Here is a 27,335-nt window from a genome sequence, read left to right on the forward strand (position 1 = left end):
TAATGTAAACAAGACAAGCGTCCCGTAACAAATCCTTTGCGAAAACATCCCTTTGCACTGGCATAAACTCTTTGCTTGCTTTACCTTAATCTTGTAATTTAAGTTCACATGTATATCGAAGATCATAAACATACATATTTGCTTACTAACGTTATGTGCATTTCGGTCTATATAAAATATTCCCTTTAAATAAACTCTTATTTATGTTGGTACCACAAACTACAATATATGTAAGATGATTCAGAAGACACGACAGAAAATATTAATATTTTTCTTATAGGTGATTATCCCGTTGTATTATTTAAAAACTCATTATCCAAAATGCAGAAACATTTCGAATATAATATTATTGACTGTAATTTTCAAAAATTATCACGATTTCCTTAGCCTATGTCACTGAAATTATAAGGGGCAGTTGTTTTTCTGATTAAATAGTTACAATCATCTGCTGCGCAATTTTAATTAAGAGGTCATTACAATTGCATTGTAATTTTTATTAGATTATATAATTACAGTTATACTGTTTATTCAATTAGATTTCACAATTAAAATGCAATTATAATTAAAATGCATATGAGTAAATTGTATATGTAATTTAAAATTGTTACATTGTAATTACAAGATAATTGCATAATATTATTCCAATTACTATGTGTTTTCAATTGCATTCTGCAATTACATTTGCAATTAAGATCATGATTTTCCTGGGCTACGTAACTGCTTTTATCAGAAACAATTGCTATCCTAATTACATTATTTTAATTACTTACTGGAGTTACAATGACAGTCTAATTGTAATTAGATTATATGATTGCAGTTGCATTGAATATGAAATTGGATTTCACAAATATAGAGTAATTGTAATTTAAATGAAATTACGTAAATTGTAATTGTAATTAAAAAAACAGCTTCTTTTTAACTATAACTACTTAGTAATTGCATAATTTTATTACAATTGCATACTACACTTAGAATTACAATTATGATCATAATTTCACTATGTTAAGTAATTCTAATTATCAGAGACAATTACTTTCCTAATTACGTAGTTATAATTACTAACTGCAATTGCAGTTAAAATTACGTTGTAATTAGCTAATATTACCGTAGTTGTGATTAGATGCAATAAAATTTTTAATTGTAATTAGATTATATAATTATAATGTTTGTGATTATCATTGCATTGTAATTGTAAGACTTAAGAATTAAAATGCAATTGCATACATTATTGTTGCATTTAAAAAGTACTTACTTTCTAATTGTAATTGCGAAGCTAATTACAATTGCAATATAATTGAAATCACATATTTCAAAATATTGTTGCAGTTTCTTGCAATTTTAATTTTAATTCCAATTACATTTTGCCAAACTGCATCTAAAATTTGGAGAATAATTAGGCTGGAAACTGAAAATTCTCTTTACATTTATATATAAACATTTAAGTTTACTATAGCTGGTATAAGCACAGAACAGCTGGAACAGCTGGAAGTTTTGAACGAGCTATTTATTTCGAACTGTTATTCAAAACCTAACGATAAAACGCATTTGCCCGTAGCGAAGAGATAGTTTCCTCTCTTCAATTACCTCCCGCAGAGAAAAATTATCACCTGTCAGTTTACATTAAGAGCAGTGAGGGGAGGGTATTCTGAGACAGGCCGTATATATGCTGCTTTGCCGTTTCGTGCCAAAATTTAGATTTACGTATATATGCTGCCTTGCCGCCATGAGGACCAAAATATTTGGACGCATATATGCTGCCTTGCCGCTATGAGAACCATTATTTTCGAACGCATATATACGGCCTTGCCGCCTGGAGGGTTATTTCATAAATGACGGTTTCATATTTTTAATTTTAGAATTTCTGCATGCCATCTTATGAGATATAAACTGATGATCTATAATCCGGAAAAATCGATAATCCGGAATCGCCGAAGTCCCGACGAGTCCGAATTAACGACTTTTGACTGTATATGTTGTTACTGTATTAAGTTGCAGTAAGCAGCTGCCGCCATCTGGTGTTGTAATCTGGAATACAATTTTTCTAATATTCAGTATTCAGTATATATTGAGTTTGCATTTCGTATTTCATTTCTATAGTGGTTTTTGATAGAAGAAAGCACACTGAAATCCATTTATTTATTCATTTTTCTAATGTCCTAATGTAATGAAATGGATGTTTTACCAGGAAAAAGCAGAATAGCAGTTCTTTGGTGCGCATTCTTTTCTCGAACCATTTAAAACTGAATCTATTATGTTGGTTTATTTACGCGTTTTTATTTTTCATTTATTTATATAAATAAAATATTTCCTTTATATATGACAACAAGTAACAGTTTTTATACAACAGGTTTATTTTATTCTTTTTTACTTCCTTGTACGAAGTAAAAAGGAAGTATTGTAATCGCAAAAAGTTTCGGGCAGCATATTTCAACGAAAATATCCATTTTGACCGCTATCGAATGCAATTTAACGATGTTTTTGCTTGATATCTGTACGTAAGGACAGAATAAAACACGCTTTTCCTTCAAAAAAATTATAAAACTGCTTTAAAATTAATTCTGCAGAGAATTTTTCGTGGCGTCTGTACGAACGTATGTATGTACAAACGTACGTACACGTTTCTCGCATAACTCAAAAACGAGTAGCCCCAGAACGTTGAAATTTTGTATATAGGACTGCTATAACATGTAGATGTGCACCTCGTATTTTGGTTGCAATCGGTCGCATCAAACGTATATAAATATATTTATATATATATATATCCACTCTGTTACCCGGCTCAGTAATCTCAACTTCTTTACTCTTATATGTTTGTAAATTGTACATTTTTTGCTTTAAAAATGATTGTATTATGTTGTTTTTATCTTCCGTTTAAGGTTTTTATGCCATTTGTAAATCTGTATGCAATATTTTTAGACTTATCAACAATTTTAAAGTTGTTTAAGTGCCGCTAAGCCTTTTTTTTTATGGCGGCCATTGATGTTTACATTTGAAACAGCAGACTAGTTGATTTGTTGCCAATCTAGAGAAACGTAGCTTCGCAACAACAAAGATAACGCCTTCCTTTATTATTGCCAATTAAATCATGCTTAATCCTTTCTGGAATTTTTTCGAGGAAATAAGTGTTTCAGATTTACTTCGTAATTTTTAATATAAATATTTTGAGTTTTTATGTATTTTTTGCCTTCTCGCGAAGTGAGAACTGAATTAATTAAATGAGAAATACTCCATCGTCTGTGAAAAACTGTTTCTTTTTTGTTTTGTTTGCTTAATTTTTTTATACATCATTCTAGCTTTATTATAGTATTTGAATAGAACATGTGGCAACAATTAGATAATTCTATTCTTTAAATGATATAAATTTTGTGCATTATCAGTTATAATATGAACAAGTATAATACTGTTAAGTGAATCTAGCGTCAGAGTTTAAATGAAATGCAAGAAAAAGTGCGTATAATTTAATATTCCGTACAAGGAAGTCATGTGGTGTGCATATCAGATTTTTTTTTTATGAACAAAATGAAGACAAAAATCCAAGTGAATAAAATCTTGGTCGACACTGTTGTTTATTGTCCACTTTTGAATTAAATGTGATGTTTGTGTCTCGGATAACAGTACTTTTGTTTTTAAAATGGGTATGTTAATAAAACATTTTTATGTGGATCTTCCTATTTTGTTCTATATATATTGAAATAACTAAGTAAGAGATATATTCTTTATGTTAAGAAAAATTTTACCAGTATTTCGAGATCGATTAGTGATGTCCAAATCATGGATGGAGCGATTATTTGTGGTGAAATTCCTTACATTAGCAGTTTCGTTTAAGTTTATTACTATACATACTAATTTAAAATTATTGATTATTTATGTATTTATTTCATTAATTAATTAATGTTTATTAATTTATTTATTATCACTCAACATCGATAATTTATCACTCGAAGTAATTATTTATTAGACTGTTATAAGCATACTAATAATTATTGATTATAATAGTTATTAGTATGCTTATAACAGTTATTGATAAAATTACAATTATTAATTAATGATTAGGAATTTGTTATTATATTAGCTCGTTATTAAATTGCTTTTTTCTTTATGTAGCTTTCCCCTTGTCAGGAAGCGCATACATGCATTAATGATATGGAAAAGTTTGCAAACCACAGATTTAAGAGATACAAAAGATTGTATCACAATTTGAAGCACCATCTATAAGTTACTAATTTTTTTACATTTATACACCTTTTTCATCTCCCTTGTAGAGACATTAAGATTTTTTCAGAAGTAGGTAAGATGAAAAATTAGCAACGACTTTTCCGGGAATCGAACCGCGAACCTCTGGGATACACGCCCAGGGTGCAGACCACCACACCGCGAAGGCATGCCAAGTAGCCGGGAGAAATGCCTTACACCCTTTTTCAGTTCATTCTCATTCATGGCATAGTAAATGTTTTAGTTTGAAATGCTGCTGGTTTTACAGTTCACAAATGTACTGAACTCAAATCTACTACTGATAATCATAATACTGAAATGGGCATAGTGTAGAGTGGTACCTCTACACAGAATATTATTTTATATCGTATTCATGTATATAAAAAATTTTGTTCAGAACATGCGAGGCTTTCAACAAGCTTGAGGTGGGGAAACTAAATGCTTGAGAGTGTAGGGGTTATTTTAATTTCGTAAAGTCCCTATCACATATGTTTCCGCTACGCGCAAGTGGACTTCGAAAGGGACATTTCTAAAAACCCGCACATTTCCACGAAACCCACATAGTTCAGTTACCATTTTCACTCACTAAACCAGTGTTTCCCAACCTTTTTTGTGCTATGCCCCACCTATTCCTCTCTAAAATTTTAAGCTCCCTCCTAGCATATACATAATTTTTAATATTTAAAAATTGAAATTTTTACGAAAGAAACTTGAATGATAGCTTTTAGGAAGAAATGACTACGAAATTTTGTGAGCAAACGCAGTAAGTGAACTTTCAAAACATGGAGAACTGAAATTCAAGAAAAAACTCATTTTAGTGAAAGTTTTTTATTTTAAGTATTAGCAATTTTTATTATTTAAATTTAGCGAGTTCCTTGCGCTTGATACTTGCTGCAAAGAAATTTTATGTAAGATTCCAATTTAGATAACTTGAGTCTCAAGTCTCCCATTTTTTTTTAAAGCAGCAAATCATTTATGGCACTAAATCCGCATTCAGCAAAATATGATGATGGAATCGGTAACAATAGTTCTCTTGCAAATTTTGTTGCATTTGGATATCTGATTTTGGTTTCCTCGCAAAGCTGTGTCATTGCTCCTTTTATATTAAATAAAGTTTTAATTGACTCATCATTTTGCATTTCTGAGAATTCTTCTTTTTACTGCATATTTGAAATATCAGCCAAATCCACTAGCATTGGCTGCATCATCCAAGTTTGAAAATCAATTTGTTTTAAGTTACAACATCTTTTAAATCAGCCGATAAAATTTTCAGATGATCGACAATAACAAGTATAGCGGTATCAATAACAAATATAGCGGTAGTCATGTCACATTTTTGGAGCCAATGAGACTTTTCAAAATTTTTGTGGTAAATAGTATATGCCTGACATAATTCAACAAAGATAATGAAGCCAAAAATCTTTCTTTTGCATCATAAGTTTTATTTGCTCCTTCAAGTTGGTTATTTAATATATTTAATTTTTCAAAGATATCCGCTAAATAACTCACAATTGCCTTGTTATCATCCGTTAACGGATTTTTCATTTCAGGTTTGCCGCTTAAAAAATAACTAAGAGTATCAAATAGTTCCATAAATCTTTCCAAGCAGTTCCCTTTCGGCAGCCTTCTTACTTCAGTGTGAAGTCCCATATAGTCTTCACAAAATAACTTGAAAAGACGTTAACATTTGGCCCTAGCTTTAATAGCATTGATACACTTTATAACTGAATTTAGTACTTCATTTAGAACAAGCGAATTGTTTTTAGCTACCAGGTTTTCTCTGTGAATTACACAATGCACAAGAAGCATTTCTGGATTCTCATCTTCTATCAATTTTAAGCAACCCTTTTTCTTATTCTGTGCTTTATTTTATTTTTCAACCATCATGTTAGGAGCACCATCTGCAGTACAAGATGTATTATATTTTTATTGGTATATTTTTTATATCTAAGCAATTTTTTAGCTTACTATAAATATCTTTGGAGGTAGTGGTGATTTCTAATGATTTACAGAACATTTCTTCGGCAAAATCTCCTTTATGAATATATCTTACACAAGTTACAAGTACGGCTTCACTGTCTCTCAAAGTTGTCCCAGACCAAAGGAGTGACGAAAAAATCAGGAAAGACAAGTTGGAAGACGACGACATTAAACCCATAGTTGATTTAATGGAATCTTCAAACAGGAAACCTACATTTATTTAGCAGGGCATTTATATACTCCTACGACGATCTGAAGTCCTATTACAAAGCAATATTGAGCTCTCTGTAATTCACTCCATATGCGAAACGGCGTCTTCGAATCGGATGATGGGCAGGCATTCCGATGGCAGCTGATACTTTTAAGATCCCGGATGTCTTTAGTGAATTACATAGCAGCCCTATAGGAGGCCACTTCGGAATAATGAATATTTTGCATAGGGTTTCGAGATCCCTTCTACTGGAGTAGGTTCTGGCAAAGGCTGATGTGCAAAAGTGGTGCCAATCCATACGATGCTTGTGCCGGTCCGAAAGGACCGAAGAAATGCAGCTTCCCTCGGCTAGTTGCAACGTAGGAGCGTCTTTTGAACGTATCGCCTTTGACATCTTGGGACCTCTCCCACGAACTGCTCACGAAAGAAACACATCCTTGTTGTCACTGATTACTTCACCAAGTGGCATGAAGAGTGTTCTATTCCTAATCGAGAGGCTGTCACAATAGGAGAAATAATGATACAGCAGTGGATTTCTATGCCCTCAGTGCCTCCTCAGTTACATTCAATTCAGTTACATACACCTCAGTTACAGTATGCCTATAGTGCCTCCTCAGTTACATTCTGATCAAGGAAGAAATTTTGCATCGGCTGTAATTAAAGAACTCTGAAAGCTACTCGACATCGACAAAATCCAAATGACAAATTTACTTCCCAGTCAAACGGCATGGTAGAGATATTTAATCGAACCATCTTTAATAACATCTTGCTGTTGATTTCCAGAGACCATCAGGACTGGGACAAGAAGCTATTTCTGTTTTTACTGGCCTATCGCAGTGATGCCCACGAGACTACCGACTGGCTATTCCCCATCCCCAGAGCTTTTTGGTCGTAACCTTCGTCAGCTTTGTGATCTCTAGTTTGGTCTTCTCCGGATCCGCCTTTATCGTCTGAGGAGTACATTCAAGATCTCCAGGCCCGGTTTGAAGTGATGCAGACCTTTGCACGAGAGCGTGTCATCTTGGCGACGGAGAAGATGAAGACCCGATACGACAAAAGAGCTACATTTCTTCGATTCACGAAAGTGACTAAGGTGTGGTTATGGGACCCGATTTTGACGGAAAGGAATCTCTCCTAAATTACAGTTACCTTGAGACAATCCTTACACAGTCCTAAACAGGCTCAATGACGTCGTAATTCCGATCCGTAACGTATGAAATTCTAAACTTAAAGTCGGTCATTACGCTACGCTAAACCCATACTATGGCCATCATACATAGTACATAGTGTGTACAATGTAGCTAGTATACTAAAACCATGATCCTATTTATATATAAATTTATGCATTTATTTATTAGTTTAGCGTTTGACTTATTATTTACTGAAACTATTGTTTTCTTATTGCGTTGATTTTCCTGAAATTATAAATATGGCTTCCTGTCCGGGGGCTGTATTGCCAGCAACGTGCAGTTCTTAGGAAAGGTGGCAATGTTACGAATTTTGCACATAAATACTTTTGCGCAATCGCATGTGCAATTATTGCAATTAACATGAAAATATATGTGTTATTGCAATTGACATGACTATAATGTAACATGAAAAATCTAGAGAAAGGATGCTGCGTGGGGAAAAGTAAAAATACAGCGTCAAGTCTAAACAGTGAGTAAATGGATATCTCCCAAATTTGGCGCGAAATTATTAATAGTCGCCAAACTTGGCGACTATTAATAATTTCGCGCCAATTTTGGTCCGGTCCCTGTATTACCGTACTAAGTATTCTGACTGAATAACTCTAATTCATCACTATAATTACTGTAATCGTATATGGGCCTCATATGCCTTCTAATAATTTAGAGAAGCAGAAGGTACTAGAAATAGCTCGGTGGTCGGGTAAAAACTATATAAGACTTGAGACAGCATGAGTTCTGAGTTGTTAGTTCAGAGAGACTTCGGAGTATTGAAAGCTTCGCCTTTTAGATGCACTTTGCATTAATTTGTGTTTAATGTTCTTAGTAGTTTGAAGTGTAACTCCTGATTGTATTCCGTGATACTATGAACACCTGTACGAATATTTATCTGGAAAGTTCCAGAACTCTAAAGTGTTTCTTTCAGATCAAATAAATTTCATCAACTTATCATCGGAGTGTGCATTCAGTACACGCGCAATATAAAACTGATTTTTTTCCCTTTTGTTAGGAATTTATGTTTCGATAAATATTTAATAACCCTAATTTAAATTTAGTAAAAATGTCTTTATTTTGTTCACAAAAATTATTTATTTTAGTTAAAAAAAATCTGGCCCGTCGACTGTTTTCAGATCGTGCATTCAATCGCGCGGAATTTGAGTTTGAAATAGCAAGCAATGACGTTTTGTAGAATTTGGCTCAAAAATATTGACTAACTGACTACGTGTAGAATATGGTCAGGTAGACATCGAATAGTTTGATGACATCACTGAATATATCAAGACCATACTAATTAACTATCATACTTGCTTATCATCTTTATTAATATTATAGCTTATCATAGCAACAGAAAGCAGAAGCTAACAAAATTCTTACAAATAACTATGTTACTTCAATACGACATACGTTAAAATAAACGATGTTGAATCATTCGATGTATATTATGTCCTTTATATTTAGTTGCAAAACTATTGAGAGATGAGTTCTCGAAGATGACCATCCTTAGCATTTGCATAAACGTTTCAAGGAATTATCAGAGTGTCCATCTCTAGTCTTCATTTTTCTGTAATCTGTTGCTCTGTAACCACTGTCAAATTGCACAGGATACCGAGACGAAGCTTCAGCTGTTGCTGTATCTGTATGGAATGCATTTAATTAATTTTTCCATTTAATTTTATGCACAATAATATATATATTTAAATAAAATACAGTGATCCATCTCGCGAGACCACCTCTGAAAGTGATGAGTCTTTTTGAACCGCGCAAATAAACATTAGTGTTGAGCATCACTTCTGATAAGAAGTGGGGAAGTCTTATACCAGGACAGGACCGGTACAGGTCAGTTCAAAGCCAACGTTTCGACGCCAACGGTTCGACGCTAGCGTTTCGACACGTGGTCAATTCGACACGAGGTCGTTTCGACGCGGGGTCAGTTCGACGCCATACTTTTTTTGCTTTTGTTTGACGCCATACTTTTCGTAATTTTATTTATTTTTAGAATAAGTTTGCATCATCATTCAAATAAATTTGGTGTCATCATCATTTGGTGTTTCACACCCCACATTATGGGAATTCATAGATGGTCTCCGGCGTGTTCAAAAATCAATTGATCAATGTTATGAACAATTTGTACGTAGAGATTAACCACCGCACAAGCGGAATAGGTATCTGTGAGCTGATATGAGAATTAAAGTAATAGTTGAAGATTTTGAAAATCGAGAAATAATGGAATACCTGAAAGGTGCAGCGCATAATTTTGCAATGAATTAGTATAATAACAGTTCTGTGATGTAATTTATTTATCTCTAATCTTATTTATGTGTAATCTTATTTATCTGTAATCATATTTATCAGTAATCTTATTTATCTGTAATTATATTTGTCTGCAATATAATATAACTACTTTGTAACCATATGTTTATTTACCATTTGTGTATTTTGCCTTTTTGATGCTGTTTTGTGAAATAAATAAATAAAAAAAACCCTCCCTCATGTCCAGGGGCCTTGACGTTGGCGAGGGGGCTTCTCACTAATCTGGAACACAAACAAAAATCTAGAACACATTCACATATATACACACATAAATTTATTTCAAATAAACAATCGCTAATTCAATAAATAAAATCAGTCATATTACTTATTTATATTACTTCATATTTATTCTAAAAATAAATAAAAATACGAAAAAATATGGCGTCGAACTGCCGCTGCATGGAAACGTACGGCGTCGAACTGCCCAGGCGTCGAAACGTTGGGGTCGAACCGTTGGTGTCGAACCGTCGGCGTCGAAACGACCTGCTTCGGGACAGGACAGGAAAAAGTGCAGGGCAAACCACAACATCGTCATAGACAAAAATGGTATTGCCCCACTGCACTAACCTTTTCTGGCATTTATTAAGACAAAAGATTACATTTCGGGTCATTACATTACGCAGTTGACATAATAAATTACATTAAAGTAACAAGTTATTTACATAGGAAGAACAATTATACAGATAAACTGGGGTACAGGTAATCGAGGTACAGATATATTGGTATACAGGAGTCTTATAACAGCGGAAGAGATCACCTTATACGGTAAACTCCTCCACAGAAGGTGGAAACATATGGTCTACCACCTATGGTATATTACAGGGGTGGTCAAGCTCCTTCACAGTCCGAGCCATTTTTCAAAATTTGAAATTTTTCGCGAGCCGCAATTAAATACGTATTTAAAAGGTATGCAAAAAAGGTATTAAAAAAATTATTTACAGAAATTATATTTATTGAAAACATATAAATAAAAGTACAAAATATGTGTATTGAATTTAAATATTAAAAATGAAACATTTATTTTACTTCTCTTGATAATTCTTTAAAATTTGGTGAAACGTTGGTGACAGCATTTGCCAATAATTGTTTGAGATGCTGGTTAGTAAATACTGGTCGGTGTTTGGATTTCTCGAACTTTAAAGTGGAATAAAATGATGCACATAAGTACGTTGTTCCAAATATTGAAAAAATTCGACAAGCAGTCTTTTTTTAATTCAGGATACTTCGATTCCGGTACAAATTTCCAAAATTCAGTCATCGGCGTCGATTTATATTTTAATTTTAGAGCTTGATCTTCTTGCATCTCTATTAATTCTAATTCTCCAGATGCTTTTTGGGTTATAATTATATTGCAAACGGAAAACTCACCTTAAATTATGTTAATTTCAAATGGATTCAGAAAAAAACCAAAAGACGATGGACGGAAATGAAATTTGTTACAACGTTGTATTTAGTCTTTCATATTTGTTGTCAATAATTTAAAAGACATTTTGAAACACATACGGAACGATAATAATTTGTAAAATATAATAACACAAAAATGAAAAATGAACTGGTGTACAGTTATCCAGAGCCACAAATAATCCTTCAAAGAGCCGGATGTGGCTCGCGAGCCACAGGTTGGCCACCCCTGGTATATTATATACCATGGGTGGTCTTCATAAAGAGGATTGCCTCAAAGTGAAATCCAAACTCTACTGACTTAGACCAGCGACTTCAGGTATGACGATGGATGGAAATGAACATTGTTACAACGTTGTACTTAATCTTTCATATTTGTTGCCTGTAATTTAAAAGACATTTTGAAACACATACGAAACGATAATTTTTAAAATATAATAACACAAAAATGAAAAGGGAACTGGGGTACATTTATCGAGAGCCACAAATAATCCGTCAAAGAGCCGGATGTGGCTCGCGAGCCGCAGGTTGGCCACCCCTGGTATATTATATACCATGGGTGGTCTTCATAGAGAGGATTGCCTCAAAGTTAAATCCAAACTATACTGACTTAGACCAGCGACTTCAAGTATGACGATGGATGGAAATGAACATTGTTACAACGTTGCACTTAATCTTTCATATTTGTTGCCTGTAATTTAAAAGACATTTTGAAACACATACGAAACGATAATTTTTAAAATATAATAACACAAAAATGAAAAGGGAACTGGGGTACATTTATCGAGAGCCACAAATAATCCTTCAAAGAACCGCATGTGGCTCGCGAGCCGCAGGTTGCCCCCTCCCGGTATATTATATACCATGGGTGGTCTTCATAGAGAGGATTGCCTCAAAGTTAAATCCAAACTATACTGACTTAGACCAGCGACTTCAAGTATGACGATGGATGGAAATGAACATTGTTACAACGTTGCACTTAATCTTTCATATTTGTTGCCTGTAATTTAAAAGACATTTTGAAACACATACGAAACGATAATTTTTAAAATATAATAACACAAAAATGAAAAGGGAACTGGGGTACATTTATCGAGAGCCACAAATAATCCGTCAAAGAGCCGGATGTGGCTCGCGAGCCGCAGGTTGGCCACCCCTGGTATATTATACACCATGGGTGGTCTTCATAGAGAGGATTGCCTCAAAGTTAAATCCAAACTATACTGACTTAGACCAGCGACTTCAAGTATGACGATGGATGGAAATGAATATTGTTACAACGTTCCACTTAATCTTTCATATTTGTTGCCTGTAATTTAAAAGACATTTTGAAACACATACGGAACGATAATAATTTTTAAAATATAATAGCACAAAAATGAAAAGTGAACTGGTGTACATTTATCGAGAGCCACAAATAATCCTTCAAAGAACCGCATGTGGCTCGCGAGCCGCAGGTTGCCCCCCCCGGTATATTATATACCATGGGTGGTCTTCTTAGAGAGAATTGCCTCAACGTGAAATCCAAACTATACTGACTTGGACCAGCGACTTCAAGTAGGTAAACTTGCATTTCTGGAGGGAACGTATTTTCGCGGATATTTCCTGCAGGCAATTTGAGTTTGAAATAGGAATCGGTGAAGTTTTGTGCAATTTGACTCAAAAATCTTGACTAACTGACTGCGTGTAGAATATAGGTAGACATCGAAATAGTCTGACGACATACAGAATATATCAGACCCATACTATTAACTATCATACTCGTTTATCATCTTTATTAAGCATAAAAACATAGCAACAGATAACACAAATTAACAAAATTTTTACAATTAATTATATTACCTACTAGCAGCTTCGCTGCCAGCCTTCGTCTGGCTTTTAAATGTACCGGAAAAATGGCTGAACGGAACACCAAACATTAAATTTAAAAACTGCTTAGAATTTTACTCTGCGGAACAATTTCATAAAAAAAACGTTATTACTTAGAACAAAATTACAATGAAATAAGCAATATCCCTTAATACAAATATTAATTATCCTAATAAATAAATTAATCATTTTCCTTTTGCAAAATCTTAAGAACTCAAATGGTATAAAGGAGGTTAAGGACTTTGTTTCCTGAAAAAATCACTCAAAACTTTTCAATATCTTGCAGACAGTGAAATGAGCAATAAATAACATAAAAGTATACAAATCATCCTTACCTCTGCAAATAATCTCACACGGACGACGGAAAGGTAACGGACGACCGACAGGTAACGGACGTCTCAGTTCATGGAAAAATAACGTCCGTCCAGCTTCAACTGTTGTTACAGCTGTAAGGAATACATTGAATTACTTAATTTTCCATTTCCTTTTATGCACAATTATATTATGTAGTTAAATAAAGTACAGTGACCACTTTCGCGAGATCGCCTCTAAAAGTGATGAGTATTTCTGAACCGCGCAAATAAACATAAATGTTGAACATCGATTCTTATAAAAAGTGAGGAAGTCTTATAACTGTGGAGAAGATCACCTTATAAGGTATTTCTTCCGCCTTCCTAGCGTGTATTCGTGGTGTGGTGATCTGCACGCTGGGCCAGTATTCCAGAGGTCTGTGGTTCGATTCCCGGCGAAAGCGTTGCTAATTTTTCATCTTGACCATAAATCCATCTTCCAAAAAATACCTAATGTCTCTACCACCTTATAAAATAAACTCCTCCACAGAAGATCAAATCAAAACCCATGGGTGGTCTTCTTAGAGAGAATTGCCTGAAAGTGAAATTCAAACTATACTCACTTAGCAACTTCAAGTAGGTAAACTCGCATTTCTGGAGGAAACGTATTTTTGCAGATATTCCCCCCCTACCTTTTTAGCGATCGATTCTGAAAATTTAAAAAATATTTGCATAATATTCTCCTTCCTCTGTTTTATATAATGTTTCTCTCGCTTTCCAAGTTTTTTGTTAAACTGTAGTTCCTTGATTATTTTTATTTCTATTCAATGTATTGAATTCGTATTAGCATTTTATACAATTTATTTTCCCTTGCGTTTATTATTTGAAACATGTTGATAGGGTTTTTACTGAATACGGTTACAATAACAACATAAAAAAGGCAAACCAATAGTCATATCCTGGGTGTGGAGAATGATCAACCACCACCCTTTTAGTTCGAGCTCCACTGCAGCGACATTAGGGTTTTTTTTTTTTTTTTTTGAAAGCAAGAGAGATTGAAAAATGAGCACCGCCTTCGCCGGGAATCGAACCATGGACCTCTGGAATACGCGCCCAGTGTACAGACCACCACACCACGAAGACATGCTAGGAAGGCGGGAGAATACTTTATAAGACAAAAATATACAAGTTTTAATTCAGCCATTAAATTTACAGCTAGATAAAAGGATCGTCGTAAAAAATAATTGAATAATTTTTATTGATTCCAGGTAATAAATCACAAAGGAAAAAAGATTAATAAAAAAATACGTAACTACATCAAATATGAGAATTTTCCCCTTCGACAGTGTAGGGTTATCACATTTTGCATTTGAAATTTATTTGAATTTGTTTCGTCTTAGAAAATTTCTGGAATTCGTCGCTTTCACTAATAGATCTTCTGAAATCTGATCGGTAGAATTAGGAAATTTTATCCGAATTGAATTAAATCTACTGTTAAAAATAATGCGGCATACAAGTTTGAAAACAAAATGGTCGTGCATGAGAAACTTGAAATCATTTTGTAATTTTAGCTTAATAATAGAAATATTAAATAGTCTGCTTTTTTTTTTTTTTCCTTCTGTTTGACAAAAAAGGACTGAAAATTCCTTATGAAGAATTTAGAACTCTAATCATCCATTTTGAAAAACAAAATAAAATTAAAAAAAAAAAAAAAAAAAAGATGTTCTACAGTTAGCTTTTATTTAAGATGGATATGATATAATTAACGAACTCAAACTAAAATAATAATAATAATAATAATAATAATAATAATAATAATTTATCATACAGTTTTTATGGAAATTAAATAATTTTCTTTACACAGTTGCATTGTTGTAAGAATAAAAGAAGTCTCATAGGAAATTTTTTAAAACATTTAGCATAATGAAATAACTTTCAAATTCCTACTCATTTATTTATTTATAATAATAATTTATCATACAGTTTTTATGGAAATTAAATAATTTTCTTTACACAGTTGCATTTTTGTAAGAATAAAAGAAGTCTCATAGGAAATTTTTTAAAACATTTAGCATAATGAAATAACTTTCAAATTCCTACTCATTTATTTATTTATAATAATAATTTATCATACAGTTTTTATGGAAATTAAATAATTTTCTTTACACAGTTGCATTTTTGTAAGAATAAAAGAAGTCTCATAGGAAATTTTTTAAAACATTTAGCATAATGAAATAACTTTCAAATTCCTACTCATTTATTTATTTATAATAATAATTTATCATACAGTTTTTATGGAAATTAAATAATTTTCTTTACACAGTTGCATTTTTGTAAGAATAAAAGAAGTCTCATACGAAATTTTTTAAAACATTTAGCATAATGAAATAACTTTCAAATTTCCTACCGATTTATTTCTAGTAATTTCATGTTAAACAAATAAATTTAAAAAAATAATTTATCAATTAAAAAAAATAATTTATCAATTAAAAAAAATTTATCATACAGTTTTTATGGAAATTAAATAATTTTCTTTACACAGTTGCATTGTTGTAAGAATAGAAGAAGTCTCATAGGAAATTTTTTAAAACATTTAGCATAATGAAATAACTTTCAAATTCCTACTCATTTATTTATTTATAATAATAATTTATCATACAGTTTTTATGGAAATTAAATAATTTTCTTTACACAGTTGCATTTTTGTAAGAATAAAAGAAGTCTCATAGGAAATTTTTTAAAACATTTAGTATAATGAAATAACTTTCAAATTCCTACTCATTTATTTATTTATAATAATAATTTATCATACAGTTTTTATGGAAATTAAATAATTTTCTTTACACAGTTGCATTTTTGTAAGAATAAAAGAAGTCTCATAGGAAATTTTTTAAAACATTTAGCATAATGAAATAACTTTCAAATTCCTACTCATTTATTTATTTATAATAATAATTTATCATACAGTTTTTATGGAAATTAAATAATTTTCTTTACACAGTTGCATTTTTGTAAGAATAAAAGAAGTCTCATACGAAATTTTTTAAAACATTTAGCATAATGAAATAACTTTCAAATTCCTACTCATTTATTTATTTATAATAATAATTTATCATACAGTTTTTATGGAAATTAAATAATTTTCTTTACACAGTTGCATTTTTGTAAGAATAAAAGAAGTCTCATACGAAATTTTTTAAAACATTTAGCATAATGAAATAACTTTCAAATTTCCTACCGATTTATTTCTAGTAATTTCATGTTAAACAAATAAATTTAAAAAAATAATTTATCAATTAAAAAAAATAATTTATCAATTAAAAAAAATTTATCATACAGTTTTTATGGAAATTAAATAATTTTCTTTACACAGTTGCATTGTTGTAAGAATAGAAGAAGTCTCATAGGAAATTTTTTAAAACATTTAGCATAATGAAATAACTTTCAAATTCCTACTCATTTATTTATTTATAATAATAATTTATCATACAGTTTTTATGGAAATTAAATAATTTTCTTTACACAGTTGCATTTTTGTAAGAATAAAAGAAGTCTCATAGGAAATTTTTTAAAACATTTAGCATAATGAAATAACTTTCAAATTCCTACTCATTTATTTATTTATAATAATAATTTATCATACAGTTTTTATGGAAATTAAATAATTTTCTTTACACAGTTGCATTTTTGTAAGAATAAAAGAAGTCTCATAGGAAATTTTTTAAAACATTTAGCATAATGAAATAACTTTCAAATTCCTACTCATTTATTTATTTATAATAATAATTTATCATACAGTTTTTATGGAAATTAAATAATTTTCTTTACACAGTTGCATTTTTGTAAGAATAAAAGAAGTCTCATACGAAATTTTTTCAAACATTTAGCATAATGAAATAACTTTCAAATTTCCTACCGATTTATTTCTAGTAATTTCATGTTAAACAAATAAATTTAAAAAATAATTTATCAATTAAAAAAAATAATTTATCAATTAAAAAAAATTTATCATACAGTTTTTATGGAAATTAAATAATTTTCTTTACACAGTTGCATTGTTGTAAGAATAGAAGAAGTCTCATAGGAAATTTTTTAAAACATTTAGCATAATGAAATAACTTTCAAATTCCTACTCATTTATTTATTTATAATAATAATTTATCATACAGTTTTTATGGAAATTAAATAATTTTCTTTACACAGTTGCATTTTTGTAAGAATACAAGAAGTCTCATAGGAAATTTTTTAAAACATTTAGCATAATGAAATAACTTTCAAATTTCCTACCCATTTATTTCTAGTAATTTCATGTTAAACAATTAAATTTAAAAAAAATAATTTATCAATTAAAAAAAATAATTTATCAATTGAAAAAAAATAATTTATCATAGAGTTTTATGGAAATTAAATAATTTTCTTTACACAGTTGCACTGTTGTAAGAATAAAAGAAGTCTCATAGGAAATTTTTTAAAACATTTAGCATAATGAAATAACTTTCAAATTTCCTACCCATTTATTTCTAGTAATTTCATGTTAAACAATTAAATTAAAAAAAATAATTTATCAATTAAAAAATAATTTATGAATTAAGAAAAATAATTTATCATACAGTTTTTATGGAAATTAAATAATTTTCTTTGCACAGTTGCATTGTTGTAAGAATAAAAGAAGTCTCATAGGAAATTTTTAAAAACATTTAGCATAATGAAATAACTTTGAAATTCCTACTCATTTATTTATTTATAATAATAATTTATCATACAGTTTTTATGGAAATTAAATAATTTTCTTTACACAGTTGCATTTTTGTAAGAATAAAAGAAGTCTCATACGAATTTTTTTAAAACTTTTAGCATAATGAAATAACTTTCAAATTTCCTACCCATTTATTTCTAGTAATTTCATGTTAAACAATTAAATTTAAAAAAATAATTTATCAATTAAAAAAAATTTATCATACAGTTTTTATGGAAATTAAATAATTTTCTTTACACAGTTGCATTGTTGTAAGAATAAAAGAAGTCTCATAGGAAATTTTTTAAAACATTTCGCATAATGAAATAACTTTCAAATTCCTACTCATTTATTTATTTATAATAATAATTTATCATACAGTTTTTATGGAAATTAAATAATTTTCTTTACACAGTTGCATTTTTGTAAGAATAAAAGAAGTCTCATACGAAATATTTTAAAACATTTAGCATAATGAAATAACTTTCAAATTTCCTACCCATTTATTTCTAGTAATTTCATGTTAAACAATAAAATTTAAAAAAATAATTTATCAATTAAAAAAAATAATTTATCAATTAAAAAAAATAATTTATCATACAGTTTTTATGGAAATTAAATAATTTTCTTTACACAGTTGCATTGTTGTAAGAATAAAAGAAGTCTCATAGGAAATTTTTTAAAACATTTAGCATAATGAAATAACTTTCAAATTTCCTACCCATTTATTTCTGGTAATTTCATGTTAAACAATTAAATTAAAAAAAATAATTTATCAATTAAAAAAAATAATTTATCAATTAAAAAAATAATTTATCATACAGTTTTAAGGAAATTAAATAATTTTCTTTACACAGTTGCATTGTTGTAAGAATAAAAGAAGTCTCATAGGAAATTTTTTAAAACATTTAGCATAATGAAATAACTTTCAAATTCCTACTCATTTATTTATTTATAATAATAATTTATCATACAGTTTTTATGGAAATTAAATAATTTTCTTTACACAGTTGCATTGTTGTAAGAATAAAAGAAGTCTCATACGAAATTTTTTAAAACATTTAGCATAATGAAATAACTTTCAAATTTCCTACCCAATTATTTCTAGTAATTTCATGTTAAACAATTAAATTTAAAAAAATAATTTATCAATTAAAAAAAATAATTTATCAATTAAAAAAATAATTTATCATACAGTTTTATGGAAATTAAATAATTTTCTTTACACAGTTGCATTGTTGTAAGAATAAAAGAAGTCTCATAGGAAATTTTTTAAAACATTTAGCATAATGAAATAACTTTCAAATTTCCTACCCATTTATTTCTAGTAATTTCATGTTAAACAATTAAATTAAAAAAAATAATTTATCAATTAAAAAAATAATTTATGAATTAAGAAAAATAATTTATCATACAGTTTTTATGGAAATTAAATAATTTTCTTTGCACAGTTGCATTGTTGTAAGAATAAAAGAAGTCTCATAGGAAATTTTTTAAAACATTTAGCATAATGAAATAACTTTCAAATTCCTACTCATTTATTTACTTATAATAATAATTTATCATACAGTTTTTATGGAAATTAAATAATTTTCTTTACACAGTTGCATTTTTGTAAGAATAAAAGAAGTCTCATACGAAATTTTTTAAAACCTTTAGCATAATGAAATAACTTTCAAATTTCCTACTCATTTATTTCTAGTAATTTCATGTTAAACAATTAAATTTAAAAAAATAATTTATCAATTAAAAAAAATAATTTATCAATTAAAAATAATAATTTATCATACAGTTTTATGGAAATTAATTAATTTTCTTTACACAGTTGCATTGTTGTAAGAATAAAAGAAGTCTCATACGAAATTTTTTAAAACATTTAGCATAATGAAATAACTTTCAAATTTCCTACCGATTTATTTCTAGTAATTTCATGTTAAACAAATAAATTTAAAAAAATAATTTATCAATTAAAAAAAATAATTTATCAATTAAAAAAAATAATTTATCAATTAAAAAAAATTTATCATACAGTTTTTATGGAAATTAAATAATTTTCTTTACACAGTTGCATTGTTGTAAGAATAGAAGAAGTCTCATAGGAAATTTTTTAAAACATTTAGCATAATGAAATAACTTTCAAATTCCTACTCATTTATTTATTTATAATAATAATTTATCATACAGTTTTTATGGAAATTAAATAATTTTCTTTACACAGTTGCATTTTTGTAAGAATAAAAGAAGTCTCATAGGAAATTTTTTAAAACATTTAGCATAATGAAATAACTTTCAAATTCCTACTCATTTATTTATTTATAATAATAATTTATCATACAGTTTTTATGGAAATTAAATAATTTTCTTTACACAGTTGCATTTTTGTAAGAATAAAAGAAGTCTCATAGGAAATTTTTTAAAACATTTAGCATAATGAAATAACTTTCAAATTCCTACTCATTTATTTATTTATAATAATAATTTATCATACAGTTTTTATGGAAATTAAATAATTTTCTTTACACAGTTGCATTTTTGTAAGAATAAAAGAAGTCTCATACGAAATTTTTTCAAACATTTAGCATAATGAAATAACTTTCAAATTTCCTACCGATTTATTTCTAGTAATTTCATGTTAAACAAATAAATTTAAAAAATAATTTATCAATTAAAAAAAATAATTTATCAATTAAAAAAAATTTATCATACAGTTTTTATGGAAATTAAATAATTTTCTTTACACAGTTGCATTGGTTGTAAGAATAGAAGAAGTCTCATAGGAAATTTTTTAAAACATTTAGCATAATGAAATAACTTTCAAATTCCTACTCATTTATTTATTTATAATAATAATTTATCATACAGTTTTTATGGAAATTAAATAATTTTCTTTACACAGTTGCATTTTTGTAAGAATACAAGAAGTCTCATAGGAAATTTTTTAAAACATTTAGCATAATGAAATAACTTTCAAATTTCCTACCCATTTATTTCTAGTAATTTCATGTTAAACAATTAAATTTAAAAAAAATAATTTATCAATTAAAAAAAATAATTTATCAATTGAAAAAAATAATTTATCATAGAGTTTTATGGAAATTAAATAATTTTCTTTACACAGTTGCATTGTTGTAAGAATAAAGAAGTCTCATAGGAAATTTTTTAAAACATTTAGCATAATGAAATAACTTTCAAATTTCCTACCCATTTATTTCTAGTAATTTCATGTTAAACAATTAAATTAAAAAAAATAATTTATCAATTAAAAAATAATTTATGAATTAAGAAAAATAATTTATCATACAGTTTTTATGGAAATTAAATAATTTTCTTTGCACAGTTGCATTGTTGTAAGAATAAAAGAAGTCTCATAGGAAATTTTTAAAAACATTTAGCATAATGAAATAACTTTGAAATTCCTACTCATTTATTTATTTATAATAATAATTTATCATACAGTTTTTATGGAAATTAAATAATTTTCTTTACACAGTTGCATTTTTGTAAGAATAAAAGAAGTCTCATACGAATTTTTTTAAAACTTTTAGCATAATGAAATAACTTTCAAATTTCCTACCCATTTATTTCTAGTAATTTCATGTTAAACAATTAAATTTAAAAAAATAATTTATCAATTAAAAAAAATTTATCATACAGTTTTTATGGAAATTAAATAATTTTCTTTACACAGTTGCATTGTTGTAAGAATAAAAGAAGTCTCATAGGAAATTTTTTAAAACATTTCGCATAATGAAATAACTTTCAAATTCCTACTCATTTATTTATTTATAATAATAATTTATCATACAGTTTTTATGGAAATTAAATAATTTTCTTTACACAGTTGCATTTTTGTAAGAATAAAAGAAGTCTCATACGAAATATTTTAAAACATTTAGCATAATGAAATAACTTTCAAATTTCCTACCCATTTATTTCTAGTAATTTCATGTTAAACAATAAAATTTAAAAAAATAATTTATCAATTAAAAAAAATAATTTATCAATTAAAAAAAATAATTTATCATACAGTTTTTATGGAAATTAAATAATTTTCTTTACACAGTTGCATTGTTGTAAGAATAAAAGAAGTCTCATAGGAAATTTTTTAAAACATTTAGCATAATGAAATAACTTTCAAATTTCCTACCCATTTATTTCTGGTAATTTCATGTTAAACAATTAAATTAAAAAAAATAATTTATCAATTAAAAAAAATAATTTATCAATTAAAAAAATAATTTATCATACAGTTTTAAGGAAATTAAATAATTTTTTTTACACAGTTGCATTGTTGTAAGAATAAAAGAAGTCTCATAGGAAATTTTTTAAAACATTTAGCATAATGAAATAACTTTCAAATTCCTACTCATTTATTTATTTATAATAATAATTTATCATACAGTTTTTATGGAAATTAAATAATTTTCTTTACACAGTTGCATTGTTGTAAGAATAAAAGAAGTCTCATACGAAATTTTTTAAAACATTTAGCATAATGAAATAACTTTCAAATTTCCTACCCAATTATTTCTAGTAATTTCATGTTAAACAATTAAATTTAAAAAAATAATTTATCAATTAAAAAAAATAATTTATCAATTAAAAAAATAATTTATCATAGAGTTTTATGGAAATTAAACAATTTTCTTTACACAGTTGCATTGTTGTAAGAATAAAAGAAGTCTCATAGGAAATTTTTTAAAACATTTAGCATAATGAAATAACTTTCAAATTTCCTACCCATTTATTTCTAGTAATTTCATGTTAAACAATTAAATTAAAAAAAATAATTTATCAATTAAAAAAAATAATTTATGAATTAAGAAAAATAATTTATCATACAGTTTTTATGGAAATTAAATAATTTTCTTTGCACAGTTGCATTGTTGTAAGAATAAAAGAAGTCTCATAGGAAATTTTTTAAAACATTTAGCATAATGAAATAACTTTCAAATTCCTACTCATTTATTTACTTATAATAATAATTTATCATACAGTTTTTATGGAAATTAAATAATTTTCTTTACACAGTTGCATTTTTGTAAGAATAAAAGAAGTCTCATACGAAATTTTTTAAAACCTTTAGCATAATGAAATAACTTTCAAATTTCCTACTCATTTATTTCTAGTAATTTCATGTTAAACAATTAAATTTAAAAAAATAATTTATCAATTAAAAAAAATAATTTATCAATTAAAAATAATAATTTATCATACAGTTTTATGGAAATTAATTAATTTTCTTTACACAGTTGCATTGTTGTAAGAATAAAAGAAGTCTCATAGGAAATTTTTTAAAACATTTAGCATAATGAAATAACTTTCAAATTGCTACTCATTTATTTATTTATAATAATAATTTATCATACAGTTTTTATGGAAATTAAATAATTTTCTTTACACAGTTGCATTTTTGTAAGAATAAAAGAAGTCTCATACGAAATTTTTTAAAACTTTTAGCATAATGAAATAACTTTCAAATTTCCTACCCATTTATTTCTAGTAATTTCATGTTAAACAATTAAATTAAAAAAATAATTTATCAATTAAAAAAAATAATTTATCAATTAAAAAAAATTTATCATACAGTTTTTATGGAAATTAAATAATTTTCTTTACACAGTTGCATTGTTGTAAGAATAAAAGAAGTCTCATAGGAAATTTTTTAAAACATTTAGCATAATGAAATAACTTTCAAATTCCTACTCATTTATTTATTTATAATAATAATTTATCATACAGTTTTTATGGAAATTAAATAATTTTCTTTACACAGTTGCATTGTTGTAAGAATAAAAGAAGTCTCATACGAAATTTTTTAAAACATTTAGCATAATGAAATAACTTTCAAATTCCTACTCATTTATTTATTTATAATAATAATTTATCATACAGTTTTTATGGAAATTAAATAATTTTCTTTGCACAGTTGCATTGTTGTAAGAATAAAAGAAGTCTCATAGGAAATTTTTTAAAACATTTAGCATAATGAAATAACTTTCAAATTCCTACTCATTTATTTATTTATAATAATAATTTATCATACAGTTTTTATGGAAATTAAATAATTTTCTTTACACAGTTGCATTTTTGTAAGAATAAAAGAAGTCTCATAGGAAATTTTTTAAAACATTTAGCATAATGAAATAACTTTCAAATTCCTACTCATTTATTTATTTATAATAATAATTTATCATACAGTTTTTATGGAAATTAAATAATTTTCTTTACACAGTTGCATTTTAGTAAGAATAAAAGAAGTCTCATACGAAATTTTTTAAAACTTTTAGCATAATCAAATAACTTTCAAATTTCCTACCGATTTATTTCTAGTAATTTCATGTTAAACAATTAAATTTAAAAAAATAATTTATCAATTAAAAAAAATAATTTATCAATTAAAAAAAATTTATCATACAGTTTTTATGGAAATTAAATAATTTTCTTTACACAGTTGCATTTTTGTAAGAATAAAAGAAGTCTCATACGAAATTTTTTAAAACTTTTAGCATAATGAAATAACTTTCAAATTTCCTACCGATTTATTTCTAGTAATTTCATGTTAAACAATTAAATTTAAAAAAATAATTTATCAATTAAAAAAATAATTTATCAATTAAAAAAAAATTTATCATACAGTTTTTATGGAAATTAAATAATTTTCTTTACACAGTTGCATTGTTGTAAGAATAAAAGAAGTCTCATAGGAAATTTTTTAAAACATTTAGCATAATGAAATAACTTTCAAATTTCCTACCCATTTATTTCTAGTAATTTCATGTTAAACAATTAAATTTAAAAAAAATAATTTATCAATTAAAAAAATAATTTATGAATTAAGAAAAATAATTTATCATACAGTTTTTATGGAAATTAAATAATTTTCTTTGCACAGTTGCATTGTTGTAAGAATAAAAGAAGTCTCATAGGAAATTTTTTAAAACATTTAGCATAATGAAATAACTTTGAAATTCCTACTCATTTATTTAATTATAATAATAATTTATCATACAGTTTTTATGGAAATTAAATAATTTTCTTTACACAGTTGCATTTTTGTAAGAATAAAAGAAGTCTCATACGAAATTTTTTAAAACTTTTAGCATAATGAAATAACTTTCAAATTCCTACTCATTTATTTATTTATAATAATAATTTATCATACAGTTTTTATGGAAATTAAATAATTTTCTTTACACAGTTGCATTTTTGTAAGAATAAAAGAAGTCTCATACGAAATATTTTAAAACATTTAGCATAATGAAATAACTTTCAAATTTCCTACCCATTTATTTCTAGTAATTTCATGTTAAACAATTAAATTTAAAAAAATAATTTATCAATTAAAAAAAATAATTTATCAATTAAAAAAAAATAATTTATCATACAGTTTTTATGGAAATTAGATAATTTTCTTTACACAGTTGCATTGTTGTAAGAATAAAAGAAGTCTCATAGGAAATTTTTTAAAACATTTAGCATAATGAAATAACTTTCAAATTCCTACTCATTTATTTATTTATAATAATAATTTATCATACAATTTTTATGGAAATTAAATAATTTTCTTTACACAGTTGCATTGTTGTAAGAATAAAAGAAGTCTCATAGGAAATTTTTTAAATCATTTAGCATAATGAAATAACTTTCAAATTCCTACTCATTTATTTATTTATAATAATAATTTATCATACAGTTTTTATGGAAATTAAATAATTTTCTTTACACAGTTGCATTGTTGTAAGAATAAAAGAAGTCTCATAGGAAATTTTTTAAATCATTTAGCATAATGAAATAACTTTCAAATTCCTACTCATTTATTTATTTATAATAATAATTTATCATACAGTTTTTATGGAAATTAAATAATTTTCTTTACACAGTTGCATTTTTGTAAGAATAAAAGAAGTCTGATACGAAATTTTTTAAAACATTTAGCATAATGAAATAACTTTCAAATTTCCTACCGATTTATTTCTAGTAATTTCATGTTAAACAAATAATTTAAAAAAATACTTTATCAATTAAAAAAAATAGTTTATCAATTAAAAAAAAATTTATCATACAGTTTTTATGGAAATTAAATAATTTTCTTTACACAGTTGCATTTTTGTAAGAATAAAAGAAGTCTCATACGAAATTTTTTAAAACTTTTAGCATAATGAAATAACTTTCAAATTCCTACTCATTTATTTATTTATAATAATAATTTATCATACAATTTTTATGGAAATTAAATAATTTTCTTTACACAGTTGCATTGTTGTAAGAATAAAAGAAGTCTCATAGGAAATTTTTTAAAACATTTAGCATAATGAAATAACTTTCAAATTCCTACTCATTTATTTATTTATAATAATAATTTATCATACAATTTTTATGGAAATTAAATAATTTTCTTTACACAGTTGCATTGTTGTAAGAATAAAAGAAGTCTCATAGGAAATTTTTTAAATCATTTAGCATAATGAAATAACTTTCAAATTCCTACTCATTTATTTATTTATAATAATAATTTATCATACAGTTTTTATGGAAATTAAATAATTTTCTTTACACAGTTGCATTTTTGTAAGAATAAAAGAAGTCTCATACGAAATTTTTTAAAACATTTAGCATAATGAAATAACTTTCAAATTTCCTACCGATTTATTTCTAGTAATTTCATGTTAAACAAATAATTTAAAAAAATACTTTATCAATTAAAAAAAATAGTTTATCAATTAAAAAAAATTTATCATACAGTTTTTATGGAAATTAAATAATTTTCTTTACACAGTTGCATTTTTGTAAGAATAAAAGAAGTCTCATACGAAATTTTTTAAAACTTTTAGCATAATGAAATAACTTTCAAATTTCCTACCCATTTATTTCTAGTAATTTCATGTTAAACAATTAAATTAAAAAAAATAATTTATAAATTAAAAAAAATAATTTATCAATTAAAAAAATAATTTATCATACAGTTTATGGAAATTAAATAATTTTCTTTACACAGTTGCATTGTTGTAAGAATAAAAGAAGTCTCATAGGAAATTTTTTAAAACATTTAGCATAATGAAATAACTTTCAAATTCCTACTCATTTATTTATTTATAATAATAATTTATCATACAGTTTTTATGGAAATTAAATAATTT

General features: G+C 26.8%; 1 protein-coding gene across 2 annotated transcripts in view; it reads right to left on the reverse strand.

Annotated features, from left to right (window-relative positions):
* Positions 1-27,335, reverse strand: part of LOC146996055 (defensin BmKDfsin3-like) — a 194,116-nt gene that overhangs the window by 22,136 nt on the left and 144,645 nt on the right. The window contains exons 3-4 of one of the 2 annotated variants that reach the window (XM_085822821.1): positions 13,506-13,616; positions 8,996-9,224 (exon numbers count right to left, since the gene is read on the reverse strand). In XM_085822821.1, coding sequence (XP_085678947.1) covers positions 9,091-9,224; positions 13,506-13,616 — 245 coding nt within the window. In that variant the 3' untranslated portion in view covers positions 8,996-9,090. Of the gene's footprint in view, positions 1-8,995; positions 9,225-13,505; positions 13,617-27,335 lie in introns of those variants that run through there. The other variant, XM_085822820.1, reaches the window with a different exon arrangement.

This window comes from Stegodyphus dumicola, chromosome 8, assembly GCF_044657685.1.
Source record: "Stegodyphus dumicola isolate Sdum_Otavi_A_Nest chromosome 8, ASM4465768v1".
In the NCBI taxonomy this organism is placed as follows: domain Eukaryota; kingdom Metazoa; phylum Arthropoda; class Arachnida; order Araneae; family Eresidae; genus Stegodyphus; species Stegodyphus dumicola.